This window comes from Pristiophorus japonicus, chromosome 1, assembly GCF_044704955.1.
Source record: "Pristiophorus japonicus isolate sPriJap1 chromosome 1, sPriJap1.hap1, whole genome shotgun sequence".
In the NCBI taxonomy this organism is placed as follows: Eukaryota; Metazoa; Chordata; class Chondrichthyes; family Pristiophoridae; genus Pristiophorus; species Pristiophorus japonicus.
In genome coordinates, this window is record NC_091977.1 from 160,015,234 (window position 1) to 160,033,548 (window position 18,315).

The window sequence follows — 18,315 nt, forward strand, 5'->3', positions numbered from 1 at the left end:
TGGAGCCACAGAGTGCACTCACTTTGGCTGGAAAGCTACCCAGGGAGGGAGGAAACTGTAATTGTCAGTTCAGTAGCACGAATGCTACATGCAGTGTAACAGGAGGAAGAACAGCAGGAGAGGGAAGCCAGGAAGGGTAAACAACATTGGACGCACACCTCCAGACCCATCTTACATGCTAAGACAAAGCACCCCCAGAAAAGCTCCATCTGAGGAGGCTAGTCAGAAGGAAGGGCAGCATTGAAAGATATGATCTCATGGAAGCAGACTTGGAGGCCCAGTCCTCCATCAGTACTGCATTGCTTGTGTCAATGAAGCTTTTTCACCATCGGTGAATCCAGACTTTTCCAGGATCAGCCACTTTGCAGTGCACTGCTCTGCCTTCTTTCACTTCAGCATGGAGCAGTCTGAAATTGCAGCTTCTCTAGGACTCGGTACTTCAGTGACTGTGACCATGTTGCAAATCAAGCAGCTCATTGCGTATCTTTCAACTCCATAGAAGTTAATTTGCTGGTCTGTCACATCATCTACAGGTGCCTGGAGGGTAATCATTATCAAATAGTACTGCTCTTTGAAGCCTCCTCTGTTCCACTTGGAATAATTTTCCTCAGTTACAGATGGATTCTCAGAAAATGTATATCTGAAAATGGTTAAGAGCCTCAGGAGCTCAAACAATTGACTGAGCAACATTTCTGAGAAGAGCTCATCCACTGTGCCTCACCCTATAGGGTACAGTACTGGCTATGTTATTGGACTATCAACCCAGAGATCCCGAGTTCAAATCCCAGCATGACAAGTTATGGACCTGAATTCAATAAATCTGGTAATTTGTGGACTGGCGCTGGAAAAAAATAATGACCACGCAAGCTGCTGTAAAAACCCAACTGGATCATTGATATCCTTCAGGGAAGGGAATTGCTCTGCTACTCCTACCTGGTTTATTCTACATGCAACTTCAGTCCCACACTACGGCCTTGATTTCGCCTACTGGGTCAGGAGTGATGCGCCGGCCCGTTGTTGGTTCCACCCCACTCTCTACAAGTGATTTTACATTGATACGGCTTGTTAAGCCCACCCAGCAAGGTTCCCGACCAATTAAAAGGAAGAGAGTCTGATGACGTCATTTGATGACGCGTCATCAGCCAGTTTCCTTCAAGGGACCATGTCCACATTGATTTTGACAGTTGTGTTGTCAGTGTTCTACAGCACTGAGAAGCTGAAAACACTGAGATCATAAGAACATAAGAAATAGGAGCAGGAGTAGGCCATCCGGCCCCTCTAGCCTGCTCCACCATTTAATACGATCATGGCTGATCCGATCATGCACAAAGATGCATGGCTGTACTCAGGCTCTCCCAAGACCCTCTCCACATGTGTATACAAGATAGTTTTCGAGATCAGTATGTTGAGGAACCAACTAGGGAACAGGCTATTTTAGATCTAGTATTGTGCAATGAGAAAAGATTAATTAATAACCTTGTAGTAAAGGGGCCTTTAGGGAAGAGTGACCATAATATTATAGAATTTTATATAGAGTTTGAAAATGATTTAGTTAATCCGGAACTAGGGTCTTAAATCTAAACAAAGCAAACTACGTAGGTATGAGGAGCAAGTTGGCTAAGGTAGAATGGGAAACTACATTAAAAGGTATGATGGTAGACAAGCAATGGATAGCATTTGAAGAATACATAATTTACAACAAATATACATTCCTTTAAGGCACAAAAACTCCACAGGAAAAGCGGTCCAACCATGGCTAACAAGAGAAGTTAAAAATAGTATTAGATCAAAGGAACCAGTTTCTAATGTTGCCAGAAAGGGAAGAAAGCCTGAGGATTGGGAGGATTTTAGAATTCAGCAAAGGACGACCAAGAAAATGATAAAGGGAAAATAGAATTTGAGAGTAAACGAGAGAGCGCATTAAAAAAAACTATAAAAGCTTCTATAGATATGTAAAAAGGAAAAGATTAGCAAAAGTAAATGTGGGTCCCTTACAGGCTGAGTCAGGAGAAATTATCATGGGGAATAAGGAAATGGCAGAGAAATTAAACAAATACTTTGTGTCTGTCTTATTATTAAGGACGTGGTAACAGGGCACTTCAAAAATAATAATAGGATTGGGCAGAGTCAAAATAGATTTATGAAGGGGAAATCATGTTTGACGAATCTGTTAAAGAGTTTTTTGAGGCCATAACTAGCAGAATAGATGAGGGGGAACCAGTGGATGTGATGTATTTGGATTTTCAGAAGGCATTCGATAAGGTGCCACACAAGAGGTTATTAAACAAAATTAGGGCTCGGGATTGGGGGCAATATTGGGGACATGGATTGAGGATTGGTGAATGGACAGAAAACAGAAAGTAGGAATAAATGGGTCATTTTCGTGTTAGCAGACTGTAACTTGTGGGGTACCACAAGGATCAGTGCTTGGGCCTCAGCTATTCACAATCTATATAAATGATATGGATGAGGGGACCAAATGTAATATATCCAATTTTGCTGATGATACAAAGCTAGTGGGATGCAAAGAGGCTTCAAGGGGCTATCGACAGGCTAAGTGACTGCACAAGAACATAGCAAATGGAATATAATGTGGAGAAATGTGAAGTTATCCACCTTAGAAAAGCAGAGTATTTTTTAAATGGTGAGAGATTGGGAAATGCTGGTGTTCAGTGGGACCTGGGTGTCCTTGTACACAAATCACTGAAAGTTAACATGTAGGTACAAGTAAGCAATTAAGAAAGCAACTGGTATGTTGGCCTTTATTACAAGAGGATTTGAATAAAGAGTAAAGATGTCTTACTGTAATTATATAGGGCTCTGGTGAGGCCACACCTGGAGTATTGTGTACAGTTTCGATCTCCTTACCGAAGAAAGGATTTACTTGCCATAAAGATTCACCAGATTGATTCCTGGGATGGGGGGATTGTTCTATGAGGAGAGATTGAGCAGACGAGGCCTATATTCTCTAGAGTTTAAAAGAATGAGGGGTGATCTGATTGAAACATACAAAATTCTTACAGGACTTCACAGGGTAGATGTAGGGAGGATGTTTCCCCTCTGGCTGGGGAGTCTAGAACCAGGGGTCACACTCAGAATAAGGGGTCGGCCATTTCTGACTGAGATGAGAAGTTTCTTCACTCAGAGGGTGGTGAATCTTTGGAATTCTCTACCCCAGAGGGCTGTGGAAGCTCAGTCGTTGAGTATATTTAAGGCATTTTTGGATATTTAGGGAATCAAGGGATATGGGGATAATGCAGGCAAGTGGAATTGAGGTAGATCAGCCATGGTCTTATTGAATGGCGGAGCAGGCTCGAGGGGCCAAATGGCCTACTCCTATTTCTTATGTTCTTATCGAGTGAGTCATAGCATGCAGGGAGGTTCTCTTCCCTTCCAATGGGAGGAAACAACCTCCCCAGGAGACCAACGCAGCCTGGTTGCACATTGCACAGGAGGACCCAAGCAGGGATGTGGTCAGGAGGACCTGGCTGCAGTGACACAAACCTTACAATGATCTCAGTCGATCACAAAACATTACTGCAAAGCCACACTCAACCTCATCCTGTTATGCCACTCATCACATCCCCATTACTCTGCCTTCCCTACCCTACCCTACTTCTGCACATCCTTACTCACACCAACTTACCTTGCACCTCCACCCATCCCTCTCGCTATATCTACATTATCACTTCCCCATCTCACTAGCTACCTCTCATACTCCCCCTCATCCTAGTCCAATCATACCAACTTACAACACACAAGGGTAGGCACTTGGGTGTTTTATGCAATGTTCATGTAAAGTTTCTGTTGATGTGTTGTCAAACATTGAAACCTTCAGTTTCAATACTTTGCATTCTGGGACAGATTTGTGCACCTTTGGAATCGGCTTAGTGAGTTGTAGTGAACGGTGAGACAGACAGTTCCCCCCACAATGGTGAGCAGTCTGAAAGGAATGGCATTGCAGGGATGCTTTAAGGTGGTGGTGTGTGGTTGTGACAACCAGGCGCATCATGTGGCAGCCAGGGTCAAGTGAAGTAAAGCTGGCCATGGTGAGGCCATCCCTGGCAACAATGTGGTCAGGTGCTGATGCCCTGTGTCCTGTGCAGCATCAGTTGAAGGTTGCTGTTGTTGTTGGTGCTGCTTGTATGCCTGGTGATGCTGGTGTTGGGGCTGATGTTGGTGTTGGGGCTGATCGTGGTGGGATTCTGAAGACGAAGAAGCGATTTTTTCAAGGGCACCGATGCTGATGGCATAGTTGGCAGGTGAGGTTGAGATGACAAAAGCGATGTGTCAATGGTGAGAGAGGTTGTTCCAAGGAGGTGACAGTGGATAGAGAGTTTACTCCAACACTTCCAACCTGGATAAAGCACAAATGTGTCTTCCAAATCGTGAAGGCTCCAGTTTCTAAGATTGGCAAGTGAACAACTGTTAAATGGTAGCTTTTATACCACATTTCTAGCTGTGAACTACTCAGAAGAATGGATACTAATGGAACACCTGACCTACTTACCTGACGTGATCTCCGAGCGTGTGAACCTTGTGAAAAAGCAGGAAAAATGGAAAGTGCAGGGCAAAATGGTGTTTAATTGGCTTTTAACTACCTCATAATGATCTAAATTGGCTCCCCCGCTACTTGGGGTCGGGTCTGTTAAGTGCTGACAGACCCAACACATGGGAGATTAGTGTGGAGGCGGGTTGACAGCGGGCTCCATAAGTCTTGGTCAAAACATTTAGGGGGGGTGGGGGAAGTTTTACTTACCGACGCGCTGGGGGCCAGAAGTGCGAGAAACCTTGAAGCGCAAGAAACCCTGTGTCCCCCTGCATGCTGTGGAGATTTAACTCCACAGCATGTGTCTTTTGTCATTAACAGGTTCCCCGCCCAGAAGTCAGCCTGACTGACAGGCTTAGCTTCCAGCTGGGCAGGGAGCACTCCAGAGCAGGCCGCAGGAGCCGCAGTGCTCCCCAAGGCTGTCTTCATCTTGTCGAAGCTGCCGGATTTCCCAAGGCCTGGGAAATCCGACTAGCCACAATAAAACCTGCACAGCAGGTTAAATCTGAGGTTTCCAGACTACTTAACGTATTTAAAATGCTAACCGGCCTCCTTGGGGTTGGTTGCCCTACTCTTGTCGCACCTCAGATAAAAAAAACAGAAGTCGGTTGGTTGGAGCAGGCTTCCCAACACACCTCAAATTTTTGGCCATTTAACCCACTACCCGTCTCCCATGTTAAAATCCCCCCCTTAGTGTAAGGAGTAATTTTGACTTCCTGGCATCCTGGAATTCTAGGAAATAAAACAAGATAATTAAATGAGTTTCACTGTACATCAATTCGCTGTGCTTGGTAAGCTTTGGAACACTAAAAGCTTAAACAGTAAAACATAGAGAGCTATGGAGCTATGTCAGCTTCCTTGGAAACTCTGTTTGGATTTTGCCTAAACAAATATGTTTAAATACATAATTGATACAATCTTGACAAACATTGTTGATAACCAACAAACCAAAACAAATTAATAATGGTAACTTCAAATTAACAAATTAAGAACCCATTTATTAACATATATAATGAACACTCCACCCTCTTTTTAGATGCAGGTGTAGAGATTTCTTATGGTTGTTCATGGTGAGGGTGATGATAACTCATGCAGTTTGTGGTGCTGTACACAGTCCTGATGCGATTATGCTACTGAGGGGATGGGGAAGACAAGATTTTCTTTGGAAAAGGTTACACTTATGAATTTACAACAATATGCACAATACAGTAAATGTGACATAAAAAAGACAGGAGCCACATGGCCTTATAACTGAAAAAGAACGGCAACAAAGAGTCTTCTAGGAGAGTGTGCAAAGAGCGTCAGGATGATTTCAGGACATACAGACTGGTGAAATATGCAGACACTTGTCAGATGAAATTTAATGCAGAAAAGTGTGAAGTGATTCATTTTGATAGGATGAATTAGGAGAGGCAATATATACTAAATGGTTCAATTTTAAAGGGGTTGCAGGAACAGAGACCCAGGGGTGTACGGACACAAGTCTTTGAAGATGGCAGGACAAGTTGAGAAGGTTGTTAAAAAATAATATGGGATCCTTGGATTTAAATAGAGGAATAGGCTCTGGTATTTACTCAGGGCCGTGAAGAGAGCTGGGGTGGAGAGGAAGGATTTCCAGATGGGAAACCCGGAAATACGGGTCTTCCGGACCTCTTGGTGAAATTAACTGCAGGATGTCTTTTAAATTGTTCCAGCAGGTTTCCTGGCTAGCCTGATTGACAGGCTGGCTGCTGGTGGGAGCTGGAGAGCACACTGGGGGGGGGGGGGGGGGGGTGGGGGGGGGGGTGAGGGGGTAAGGCGGCGGGTGCTGGAGATCGCAAAGGGTACAGGTCGGCCGATGTGTCAAGAGGTAAGCTTGTTGGGCCTGGAGTAAAGACTCCTGCTACTCCTGGCCCACAACCATTACTATAAATACACTTACATCATTCTCACCTCCTATTACATGCTGGATTTCCCCAAGGCCTCAGAAATTCCCCTCCATAGGTTAAAAATTTAAATTCTGTTAAAATGGAGGGACGCAGCCTCTTTAATAGTCTTTACTGACCGACTTGTTCCCGAGAATGGATTGGTTGCCCGCCTCCCAACCCACTGCCATTAAAACCAGAAGTGGGCGGGTTTGAGTTGAGTTTCATAGAATCGTAGAAACTTAAAAAAACACAAGGCCATTCGGCCCTTGCTGACACTTTGAAACAGCAGTCGTACTTCGTCCCACATCCCGCTTTTTGTCCGTAATCCTGTAATTCTTCATCCTCAAGTACCTGTCCAACTCCCGTTTAAAATTATTTACGGAATCAGCTTCCACCACCATTTCAGGTAGAGTGCTGGGAAGTGCTTTGGGACGTCCTGATGTTGTGAAAGGCACTATACAAATGCAAGTCTTGCTTTCTTTTACTACTTTGCCAAGTTTCGTATCATCTGCAAACTTTATAATGCTTCTCCCTACACCAGAGCCTAGGTAGTTTATAAAAATTGAAATGGACCCAAACTGACCCTTGGGGAACACCATTGCAAACCACCTGCCAGTCTGAAAAACATCCATCCTACACCACCTTTTGCTTCTTGTCACTATGCCAATTTTGAACTGAAGTTTTAAATTTAAGTACAAAAGCAAGGAGGTTATGCTAAATCTTTATAAAACAGTTAGGCCTCAGCTGGAGTATTGTGGCGAATTCTGGGAACTACAATTTAGGAAGGATATCAAGATCTTGGAGAGGGTGCAGAGGAGATTTATTGGAACGGTACTCGGGATGAAAGACTTCAGTTACGTGGAGAAGCTAAAGAAACGGGTTGTTCTCTTTCCAGCAGAGAAGTTTAACAGGAGACTTGATAGGTGTTCAAAAGCAGGAATGGGTAAATAAGGAGTAACTGTTTCCAGTGGCAGAAGGGTCGGTAACCAGAGGATACAGATTTAAAGTAATTGGCAAAAGAACCAGACGCGACATGAGGAAAAATGATTTTACGCAGTGAGTTATGATGATCTGGAATGCATTGCCTGAAAGGATGGTGGAAGCTGATTCAATAATAACTTTCAAAAAGGAATTGGATAAATATTTGAAGGGGAAAAATTCACAGGGCAATAGGGAGAGAGCAGGGGAGTGGAACTAATTTGATAGCTCTTTCAAAGAGCTGGCATGGATACATTGGGCCGAATGGCCTCCTACTGCATTCTCATTCTATGATTCATTAAATCTTCATGTTGGCATGGTTAGAGAGTTAAAATGTTCTATATTTAGCAGATACTACTTCAAAACTTTTAAATTATTGAGTTTTTTTGCATGCACAGTTTTGGGATAGTTGGTGACTACTTTAAAATTGTATTTCTTTTGTACACAAAAGATGATATATCCTGTAACTTATTTCACAGATTTGGTTTAATCAAATTTTAATAATGTAGATTTGTAATGCCCCAGCATAGTTTGCTACCAAAATGTAGTAAATTTTGCAACCAAGAGAATACAAAATTGAATGCAGATTTTATTTTAATTATCGCCAGGAGGAATTTAATTCTCTCAGTTTCAGTTTTCCATACTGAAATCAGGTAGATGTTTAGGGATTACTTCTGCTTACAAAATACTGTGGGCTGGTAGCTGTTCATTTTGCACAGTTCTCAAATCTTTTAAACTATAGGGATATTTGTGATAATACTCAAGAAAAGTTTTAAGATATCATAACTAAAAGCTTTCTATTTCTCAGATTACTACATTTTCAGCCATTTCCATCTAAAGTGAAGTAAAGCTAATTTTGCACATGCAAAGGAAGTACATAGTGCCTGAAATCAAAATGAAATCCAGTTCACAGCTTTTAAATCATAGAACAGAATGTTTTAAACAATCATAATCATCAATGTTTATACCTTCCAGGAATAAGTCAATTTATCAAATTATGATATTTTATTGTATTATGTTGGTCTAAATCATCTGATTTAAAGTAAAAATGCAAAAAAATGGCCAGTCAGAACTGCTCCTCTATAATTCAGTTGCTGGATCAATAGTGGGACAGGTAGAAACTTTGTAAAAAGGGTGCCTGCCTTTGTTGATGAAATGTTAAATTGCACAGAAGGATCCAAAGAAATGGAAAAAATAAATTTACTGAACAGTTGTGGGGAGAAAAGAAACACGCATAGATGGACTGCAACATCCTTCAGTTTATCAAGAAGGAAATTGGCATTTATATAAAGTGATGTATGTTACAATACCATCTTGCATAGCAATTGAGTGAGATATCAAAAAGCAAGTAATTATTTCTGAAATAAAAGTTAGTACAGAACACATTGTAACTGGTAAAAGATTGAGAGGAAGGGGAAATAAAGAAAAATTGAAAATTCTCAGATGGATAGTGTGCAATGAGATGCACTGTAGTTTCACTACTAATCAACAAATGGTTCTTTATCATGTGTTTATTTCAAGGTTCTGGAATGCCTAGCCCAGATATGTGCAATATCTACTCTGCCTCCTACTTATAGTAAATTCAGAATAAATTTCACACACTGATCCATAATTTCAATACTAATAAATTTATGGACTTTTACCACTGTGAAATAAGTTTTTTTTAAACCAATAACAAAATTCCATGTTGGAGTGGGGAGAGGGGCCCAGATAATAAAGCAATGATGGGAATGGAAGATAAATTAACAAGTATGACAGAAGAGAGGACTTATTTAATCTTAAAATTTATGACCATTAGCAGTTAAGTTATAAGTTTTGCAGTAGATGCATTTAGCAAATAAAGTAGAGTATTTATTAGCGACATAACTGCAACATACTTTTACTAGTACACATTCAAGTAGCTACATGTTACCCAAAATACATCCTAAAAAAACTGCATCAAGTAACATTTAGTCACAAATGTTTTAAACATTAAATAATATGCAACAAAACCTTAAATGAGGAAGTTATGCCAATTCTATGGAGGCAAGCTGCAAAGTAATTAATTTCAATGCAATTTCAGTTATGTGAAGAGTCATAGAACTATCAGAACTGGAAGATGATGCTCAACTATTAGAATTTAATAATGTTACTAACAAAACTAGTATTAACATAGATGAACATATTGTTTTAGAAAGAATTAAAAACTTGAAAATAGATAAAGCAGATGGGCCAGATGATATCCACCTGAGGATCCTCAGGAAGATGGGCATGTGTTGTGCGAGCTCCTAGCCACTCCACCCTCCCCCACTTCTGACCCAACCACACTTCCGCCCCTCTCCCCACACCAACACCGCTCCGACCGGAATCAAAAGCCAAACAGCTGAACTTCTTCCAGGGTGAAGACCGATGCAAAGTTCTCATTTAATATTTCTGCCATCCCAATGAGTCCTTTGTAACGTGTCCTTGAATATCTTTCAGTGGCCCAATACAGTCTTTGATAGTTCTATGACTCTTCACATAACTGAAATTGCATTGAAATTAATTACTTTGCAGCTTGCCTCCGCAGAATTGGCATAATTCTCATACATTGGGGCGGACAGAACACTTGAAAAGCAGTAGGTGTGACCAGTTTCAGGCGGAGGGCAATTTCGGCCCCCATATGTTGTGATCCACAAGGTATCGCAATTGTGTGGGACAGGCTCAATTAGTTATCGTCATTCTCTACCATAATATATAAATATTTAACTGGCAGATTGTTTTTTTAACTAACTATGTACATCAGAATGAAACTGCATATTTGAATAGCATTTTAAGTAGATGATAATGGATGATGGGAAATGAGCTATAGGATAGTAAATCTAATGGAGACATCCAGATACCATCCACTCCCCATTTATAAAATTCTCATATTTATAGTGCTCACCACAGCTTTCCCCATTCCCGAGTTAAAAAGCCTGGGAGAAATCTGCTCCAAATCTCTGAATAGTTTTACTGAGAGATTGGTTTGGGCAATCTACATTCCAGTTTCCCCCTTCCAATGTTAGAGGTGCCTTATATTTTACTCAACATAATAGGAGATATATCATGATCTGTTCAGTAAAAAAGATAACCCTGAATAATTAAAATTCTACAAATATCATAAAAATAAAAAGATTACAGTAACAGCGACAATGAAGATTAATGTGAGTGCAACATTTAACGGTCCCGGTCCATTAAAATATTTTTGATATTTAGGAGAGTAAACTGGTTTAGTTCCTATAATAATCATGAAACTGCTGTAACAAAACTCTCCTGTTTAGAATCACTTATTTTCTTTTGTTTTATGATCCATAAAGAACTGTTGCATATAGGCCTCTCTTCGAAATATTTTCTCTCCACACTCACGCCATGAATAAATCAATCTTAGTCCAACTAATATGTTTACCTTGTTTACACATTATTTGAAACACAAAACAAACCTTGTCAAATCAGTTTGTTTCGTAAGAACATAAGAAATAGGAGCAGGAGTAGGCCATACGGACCCTCAAGTCTGCTCTGCTATTTAATACGATCTTGGATGATCCGATCATGGACTCAGGTCCACTTCCTTACACCCTCCCCAGAACCCCTGATTCCCGTATCGGTTAAGAAACTGTCTATCTTTATCTTAAATTTATTCAATGTCCCAGCTTCCACAGCTCTCTGAGGCAGCGAATTCCACAGATTTACAACCCCCTGAGAAGAAATTTCTCCTCCTCTCAGTTTTAAATGGGCGGCCCCTTATTCTAAGATTATGCCCCCTAGTTCTAGTCTCCCCTATCAGTGGAAACATTCTCTCTGCATCCACCTTGTCAAGCCCCCTCATCTTATATGTTTTGATATCACCTCTCAATCTTCTGAGTAGAGGCCCAACCTACCCAACCTTTTCTCATAGATCAACCCCCTCATCTCTGGAATCAACCTAGTGAACCTTCTCTGAACTGCCTCCAAAGCAAGTATATCCTTTCGTAAATATGGAAACCAAAACTGCACACAGTATTCCATGTGTGGCCAATACCCTGTATAGCTGTAGCAAGACTTCCCTGCTTTTATACTCCATCCCCTTTGTAATAAAGGCCAAGATTCCATTGGCCTTCCTGATCACTTGTTGTACCTGCATACTATCCTTTTGTGTTTCATGCACAAGTACCCCCAGGTCCCGCTGTACTGCAGCACTTTGCAATCTTTCTCCATTTAAATAATAACTTGCTCTTCACTAAGAAAAAAGCATAACCTAAGCTTCTGTTGGGACAGAAGCTTAGTGGCACTGAGCATGTAACTAAATTTACTGCAACCATATGTGTTTTTAAAAAAACGTGAGCTCAACTCATTGCTACATTATATAAAGATAGGTGGCATTAAAGTAGTGCCCAGCACAAACAGCAACAATTCTCTAATAAAATATAGCAGTAGTAATACAGCACTGTTTTTATAATGATGTTGGCCTCCATTTAATATTGCATCCATCTGCAGTGTTGCACTCAATAGTCTTCATTGTCACTATTACTAGAAGTAAACAACCCTTTTCTGGTAACATAAATGGAGGTTAAAAAGGTTATTCTCTTTTAATGTTTTTTATATTTCTTACACTTACCTCTTGCAATTTCAGAAAAAAGAACTCGTACAAACTTCCAAAAAGCCTTAAAGAGAAAGTTTTTTTTACAAACTTACTTCCACTGAGCCTACTTTCTTGGGGCGTGGCAGCGGGGATTTTCGATGTATATAAATGGGATCAGAGACCATTGGCCTGAAGAACACTGTAGCCTTTTCAGCATCTTCTCTTCTTGAAACGGAGTCCTCGTCACAGTCATTTTTCAAGAAGGTTTTGCTTCCACTGTCATTCTATTATTAAAGGACACATTGTCACTTCTACAAGTTAATTGAAAGATCAATTTCTGTCAGGTTTTTCCTCTTTCCTCCAAGGAGGAAAAGAGGGCACATTTTCCAACTTTACAAAGTCTTAGGAAGCTCTTAAACTTTCAAGTACTCCTCCATTTTACAAAGTGTAATAATAGTCTCACCAGAATTATGTTGGTGCTTTTGTACAATGGACATTTTTCTTACCCATGTGAAAACCCTCAAGTTCAGTCTCCCTTCTTGCTAAGTTGTGATGTGACATAAGTAACAGGGAGTAACCCAGAGTGACTCAACAGGATAAAGGTGGAATCATGGCTTAAGACTGGCCTGTTTTACAATTGGAAAAGGGAATGGTAACATAAAGCACAGAGACAACGTTTACTGGACTAGTAATCTAGAGGCCATGGCAGCTGTGGAATTTAAATTCTGTTAATGAAATGAATCTGGAATTTAAAAAAAAGCTTGTACAACTATCAGTAATGGTGGCCATTACTAATGGATTGTTCTGGCTCACTAATGTCCTTTAGGAAATCTGACTTACCTGGTCTGGCCTATTATGTGACTCTTAACTGACATCTGAAATGGCCCAGCAAGCCACTCAGTTGTACCAAATGGCTACGAAAATCAGTAATAAAACCGGACGGACCACGTGGCATCGACCTAGGCAATGGCTTTTGGATATGACAAAGCACATCCAGCCCAGTCTACCTTGCAAAGTCCTCCTCACCAACATTGGGGACTTGTGCCAAAATTGGCAGAGCTGTTCCACACACTCGTCCAGCAACAGCCTGACAGAGTCATACTCACAGAATCATACCTTTCAGACAACATCCCGTACTCCGCCATCACCATCCCTACGTATGTCATGTCCCACTGGCAGGACAGACCCAGCAAAGGTGGCGGCACAGTGGTATACAGTAAGGAGGGAGTGGCCCTCGGAGTTCTCAACTTTGACTCCAGACCTCATGAAGTCTCATGGCATCAGGTCAAGTATGGGCAAGGAAACCTCCTGCTGATTACCACCTACCGCGCTCCCTCAGATGATGAATCAGTGCTCGTCCTTGTTGAACACCACTTGGAAGAAGTACCTCTGGTAGCAAGAGCACAGAATGTACTCTGGGTGGGGGACTTCAATGTCCATCACCAAGAGTGGCTCGCAAGCACCACCACTGACCAAGCTGAACGAGTCCTGAAGGACATAGCTGCTAGACTTGGGCCTGCGGCAGGTGGTGAGAGAACCAACTTAAGGGGAAAAACTTCCTTGACCTCGTCCTCACCAACCTATCTGTCGCAAATGCACCTGTACAAGACAGTATTGGTAGCAGTGACCACCACACAGTCCTGTGGAGACGGAGTCCCGCCTTCACACTGAGGACACCCTTCATTGTGTTGTGTGGTAGCACCACTGTGCTTAATGGGAATAATTCAGAACAGATCAAGCAGCTCAAAACTGGGCATCCATGAGGCACTGTGGGCCATCAGCAACAGCAGAATTATATTCCACCACAATCTTTAACCTCATGGCCCGGCATATCCTGCACTCTACTATTACCATCAAGGCAGGGGACCAACTCTGGTTCAATGAGGAGTGCAGAAGAACATTCCAGGAGCAGCACCAGGCGTACCTAAAAATGAGGTGCCAATCTGTGCAACATAGGACTACATGCATGCTAAACAGCAGATAGAATGCTTTAAGACAGAGGTAAGTGATCCCACAATCAATGGATCAGATCAAAGCTCTGAAGCCCTGCTACAACCAGTCGTGAATGGTAGTGGACAATTAACCAACTAATGGGAAGAGAAGACTCCATGAACAAAAGACGAGGCTGAAGCATTTGCAAATACTTTCAGCCAGAAGGACAGAGTGTAGAAGTTATGCTGCAGTTATATAAAACCTGTATTAGACCACACCTGGAGTACTGTGAGCAGTTCTGGGCACCACACCTTCGGAAGGATATATTGGCCTTGGAGGGAGTGCAGCGTAGGTTTACCAGAATGATACCCAGACTTGAAAGGTTAAGTTCCGAGGAGAGATTACACAAATTAGAGGTGTATTCCCCAGAATTTACACGGTTAGAGAGTGATTTGATCAAAGTTTTCAAGATATTAAGGGAAACAGATATTTGGTAGATAGAGAGAAACTACTTCCACTGTTTGGGGATTCTAGGACTAGGGGGCATAGTCTAAGAATTAGAGCCAGACCTTTCAGGAGTGAAGTTAGGAAACAGTTCTACACATGAAGAGTGGCAGAAGTTTGGAACTCTTCCGCAAATGGCAATTGATGCTACATCAACGGTTAATTTTAAATCTAAGATTGGTAGCTTTTTGTTAACCAAAGGCATTAATGGATATGGGGCCAAAGGCAGATGGATGGAGTTAGGTTGCAGATTACCCTTGATCTCACTGAATGGCAGAGCAGGGTCGAGGGTCTGAATGGCCTACTCATGGTCCTATGTTCCTAAGAGTAGATGATGCATCTCTGCCTCCTCCTGAGGTCCCCACCATCACAGAAGCCATCGATTCAGTCCACGTGATATCAAGAAACGGTTGAGTGCATTGGATACAGCAAAGGCTATGGGCCCCGACAACATCCCGACTGTCGTGCTGAAGGCATGCGCTCCAGAACTAGCCAGGCCTCTAGCCAAGCTGTTCCAGTACAGTTACAACACTAGCATCTACCTTACAATGTGAAAAACTGCCCAAGTAGTGTCTACAAAAACTGGACAAATCCAATCCGGCCAATTACCGCCCCATCAGTCTACTCTCAATCAATAGCAAAGTGTTGGAAGGTGTCGTCGACAGTGTTATCAAGCAGCATTTACTCACCAATAACCTGCTTACCGATGCTCATTTTGGGTTCAGATCTCATTATAGTCTTGGTCCAAACATGGACATAAGAACTGAATTGCAGAGGTGAAGTGAGAGTGACTGCCCTCAGCATCAAGGCAGCATTTGACCGAGTGTGGCATCAAGAAGCCCTAGTAAAACTGAAGTCAATTAAAATCAGGAGAAAAACTTTCCACTGGTCTGAGTCATACCTAGCACAAAGGAAGATGGATGTGGCTGTTGAAGGCCAATCATTACAGCCCCAGGACGTCACTGCAAGAGTTCCTCATGGTAGTGTCCTAGGCCAAACCATCTTCAGCTGCTTCATCAATGACCGTCCCTCCATTATAAGGTCAGAAGTGAGAATGTTCACTGATGATTACACATTGTTCAGTTTCATTCGCAACTCCTCAGATAAGGAAGCAGCCCGTGCCCGCATGCAGTAAGACCTGGATGACATTCCGGCTTGGCTGATAAGTGGCAATTAACATTTACGCCACACAAGTGCCAAGCAATTACTATTTTCCACAAGAAAGAGTTTAACCCCTGCCCCTTGACATAACCAAAAATAGAGGTGGAAAATCTGCCGTTTGCTGCATCAAAGTGTCTCGCTCTGTTCCATGGATGACCTGCCAGATTTCCAGTTCAATTACCCCCCCTCCACCCAATCTGTAAGCTACCTGTGATCCATGGTTTAGTGGATGTAGCTAGACATTACACAGATGAGGCCCAGCCATCAAAATGGCTCGGTTCTCTCACCAAGGACATTGGTCAGGCGGCACCATTGCATCAGTGGCTCATGTCCATCCAGAATGAAAATTGGCCCAAGTAGTCTAAGCTCAGCAATCTCATTGCAATGTCAAGCATATCCAAGATCTTAAGATCAGCTGCAAGAGAAGTGTGTTAATTCCATTCTTGCTGATGTGGCAGTTGCAATAGAGTTTTTCTTTGAAAATGAGCATGACGGAATGATATTATCTGTGGTGTTTAATGTTCTTGGGAATACAATCATATTTAAAAAATATGCAACGGAATCCTGTTTTTATTGAAAATATTACGTAGGTTAAGAGCAATTTTTCCGCAAAGCGATCTGGAGGTCCCGTGCAGGCCACTCACCGGCTTTTCAATAGCAATAACTGCGCATGCACGAAAAATTGAATAGCCCGCGCCAGAAAAAAATTACATGTAGCATTGGTCAAGAGGGTAGCAGAGAATGTGATCAGTCATCTAAAGAAAAGTTTGGTTATTTTTGTAGCTGACGATGTGTAGGTTTGTGAAGGGTGAATTGAGATTATCGAGGACTATGAAATGGATGTGTTAAATAGATTCTTCACATCAGTTTTCAAAAAGAATGTCATAAAGTTTCATTTTAGCTGAGGAATCTAACTCAAGCAGGAATTTAACTTGAGCAGTCATTAAAAGCACATCCTCAATGATTATGGAGCTCTTAAAAATATTTACCAGAACCATATTTATTTTCCTCCTTTGTTTCCTTAAGAATTCTGAGATGTATCCCATTTCCTCCAGGCATCTCGTAGACACGTAGGCTTAGAAATTCAGAGAAAAGCCGTTAAGGCCCGTTTTGATGAAAAAATGGGGGCCCATTCACTTCCGGCAGGTCTCGTGGTGGCCGCCATTTTGGGGGGGGGGGGCGGGGTCAACCGTTGCCAGCGCTCACTCCAGGTATTTGGATTAGGCGGATTGTGACGTCAATGAGTGTGCGACGCTGATTTGACGCACAATCTGCTCATTTTCAACAGCATTCCATTTGACGTCCTCTCCTAATCACAACCAGCTAACCAAGCATTCAGCAGGAGGAAGGAGCCCCCAACAGCGTTATTTAAAGGGATCACCAACAACTTGCAGCTGACTTGATTTTTCAGTTCTACTGGCTCTGTCTAAGTTTGTGCAACTGTTTTTTTTATTCGTACCTGGGATGTGGGCTTCGCTGGCAAGGCCAGCATTTATTACTCATCTCTAATTGTCCTAGAGAAGGTGGTGGTGAGCCGTGTTGGGGCCTCCTTCCTGTTGCTGAACGCTTGGTTAGCTGGTCGTGATAAGGAAAGGGCGGTACATGGAACGCGATGTTGGAAATTGGCAAATTGTGTGTCAAATCAACGCAGCACACTCATTGACGTCACAATCAGTGTAATCTAAATACCTGAAGTGAGCGCTGCAGTCCGCGAGGTGAATGTACTCCCATAGTGTTGTTAGGGATTTTGACCCAGCGACGATGAAGGAACGGCGATATATTTCCAAGTCAGGATGGTGTGTGACTTGGAGGTGATGGTGTTCGCATGCGCCTGCTGCCCATGTCTTTGAGGTGGTGAGGTTGCGGGTTTGGGAGGTGCTGCCAAAGAAAATGTAGTGAGTTGCAGCAGTGCATCTTATAGATGGTACACACTGCAGTCACGGTGTGCCGATGGTGGAGGGAGTGAACGCTGAAGGTGGTGGATGGGGTGCCAATCAAGCAGGCTGCTTTGTCTTGGATGGTGTCGAGCTTCTTAAGTGTTGTTGGAGCTGCACTCATCCAGTCAAGTGGAGAGTATTCCATCACACTCCTGACTTGTGCCTTGTAGATGGTGGGAAGGCTCTGGGGAGTCAGGAGGTGAGACGCTTGCCACAGAATACCCAGCCTCTGACCCGCTCTTGTTGCCACAGTATTTATGTGGCTGGTCCAGTTAAGTTTCTGGTCAATGCTAATCCCCAGGATGCTGATGGTGGGGGATTCGGCGATGGTAATGCTGTTGAATATTAAGGGGAGGGAGTTAGACTCTCGCTTGTTGGAAATGGTCATTGCCTGGCACTTGGGTGACGCGAATGTTACTTGCCACTTATCAGCCCAAGCTTGAATGTCATCCAGGTCTTGCTGCATGCGGGCATGGACTGCTTCATTCTCTGAGGAGTTGCGAATGGAACTGAACACAGTGCAGTCATCAACGAACATTCCCACTTCTGACCTTATGATGGAGGGAAGGTCATTGATGAAGCTGCTGAAGATGGTTGGGCCTAGGACACTGCCGTGAGGAACTCCTGCAGCAATGACCTGGAGCTGGGATGATTGACCTCCAACAACCACAACCATCTTCCTTTGTGCTAGGTATGACTCCAGCCAGTAGAGATTTCCCCCCTGATTCCCATTGATTTCCCAAGACAACAATTATCCATTAACCAAATAAAGAGATTAATTGGTCATTT

At 42.6% G+C, this 18,315-nt stretch overlaps 1 protein-coding gene across 10 annotated transcripts in view; it reads right to left on the minus strand.

Moving 5' to 3' along the window:
- The window catches only part of ppip5k2 (diphosphoinositol pentakisphosphate kinase 2), a 247,870-nt gene that overhangs the window by 73,974 nt on the left and 155,581 nt on the right, over positions 1-18,315 (minus strand). For all 10 annotated transcript variants that reach the window (XM_070884183.1, XM_070884175.1, XM_070884197.1 and 7 more), the window contains one exon: positions 12,106-12,276. In XM_070884183.1, the coding sequence (XP_070740284.1) occupies positions 12,106-12,276 (171 nt within the window). The remainder of the gene's footprint in view (positions 1-12,105; positions 12,277-18,315) is intronic.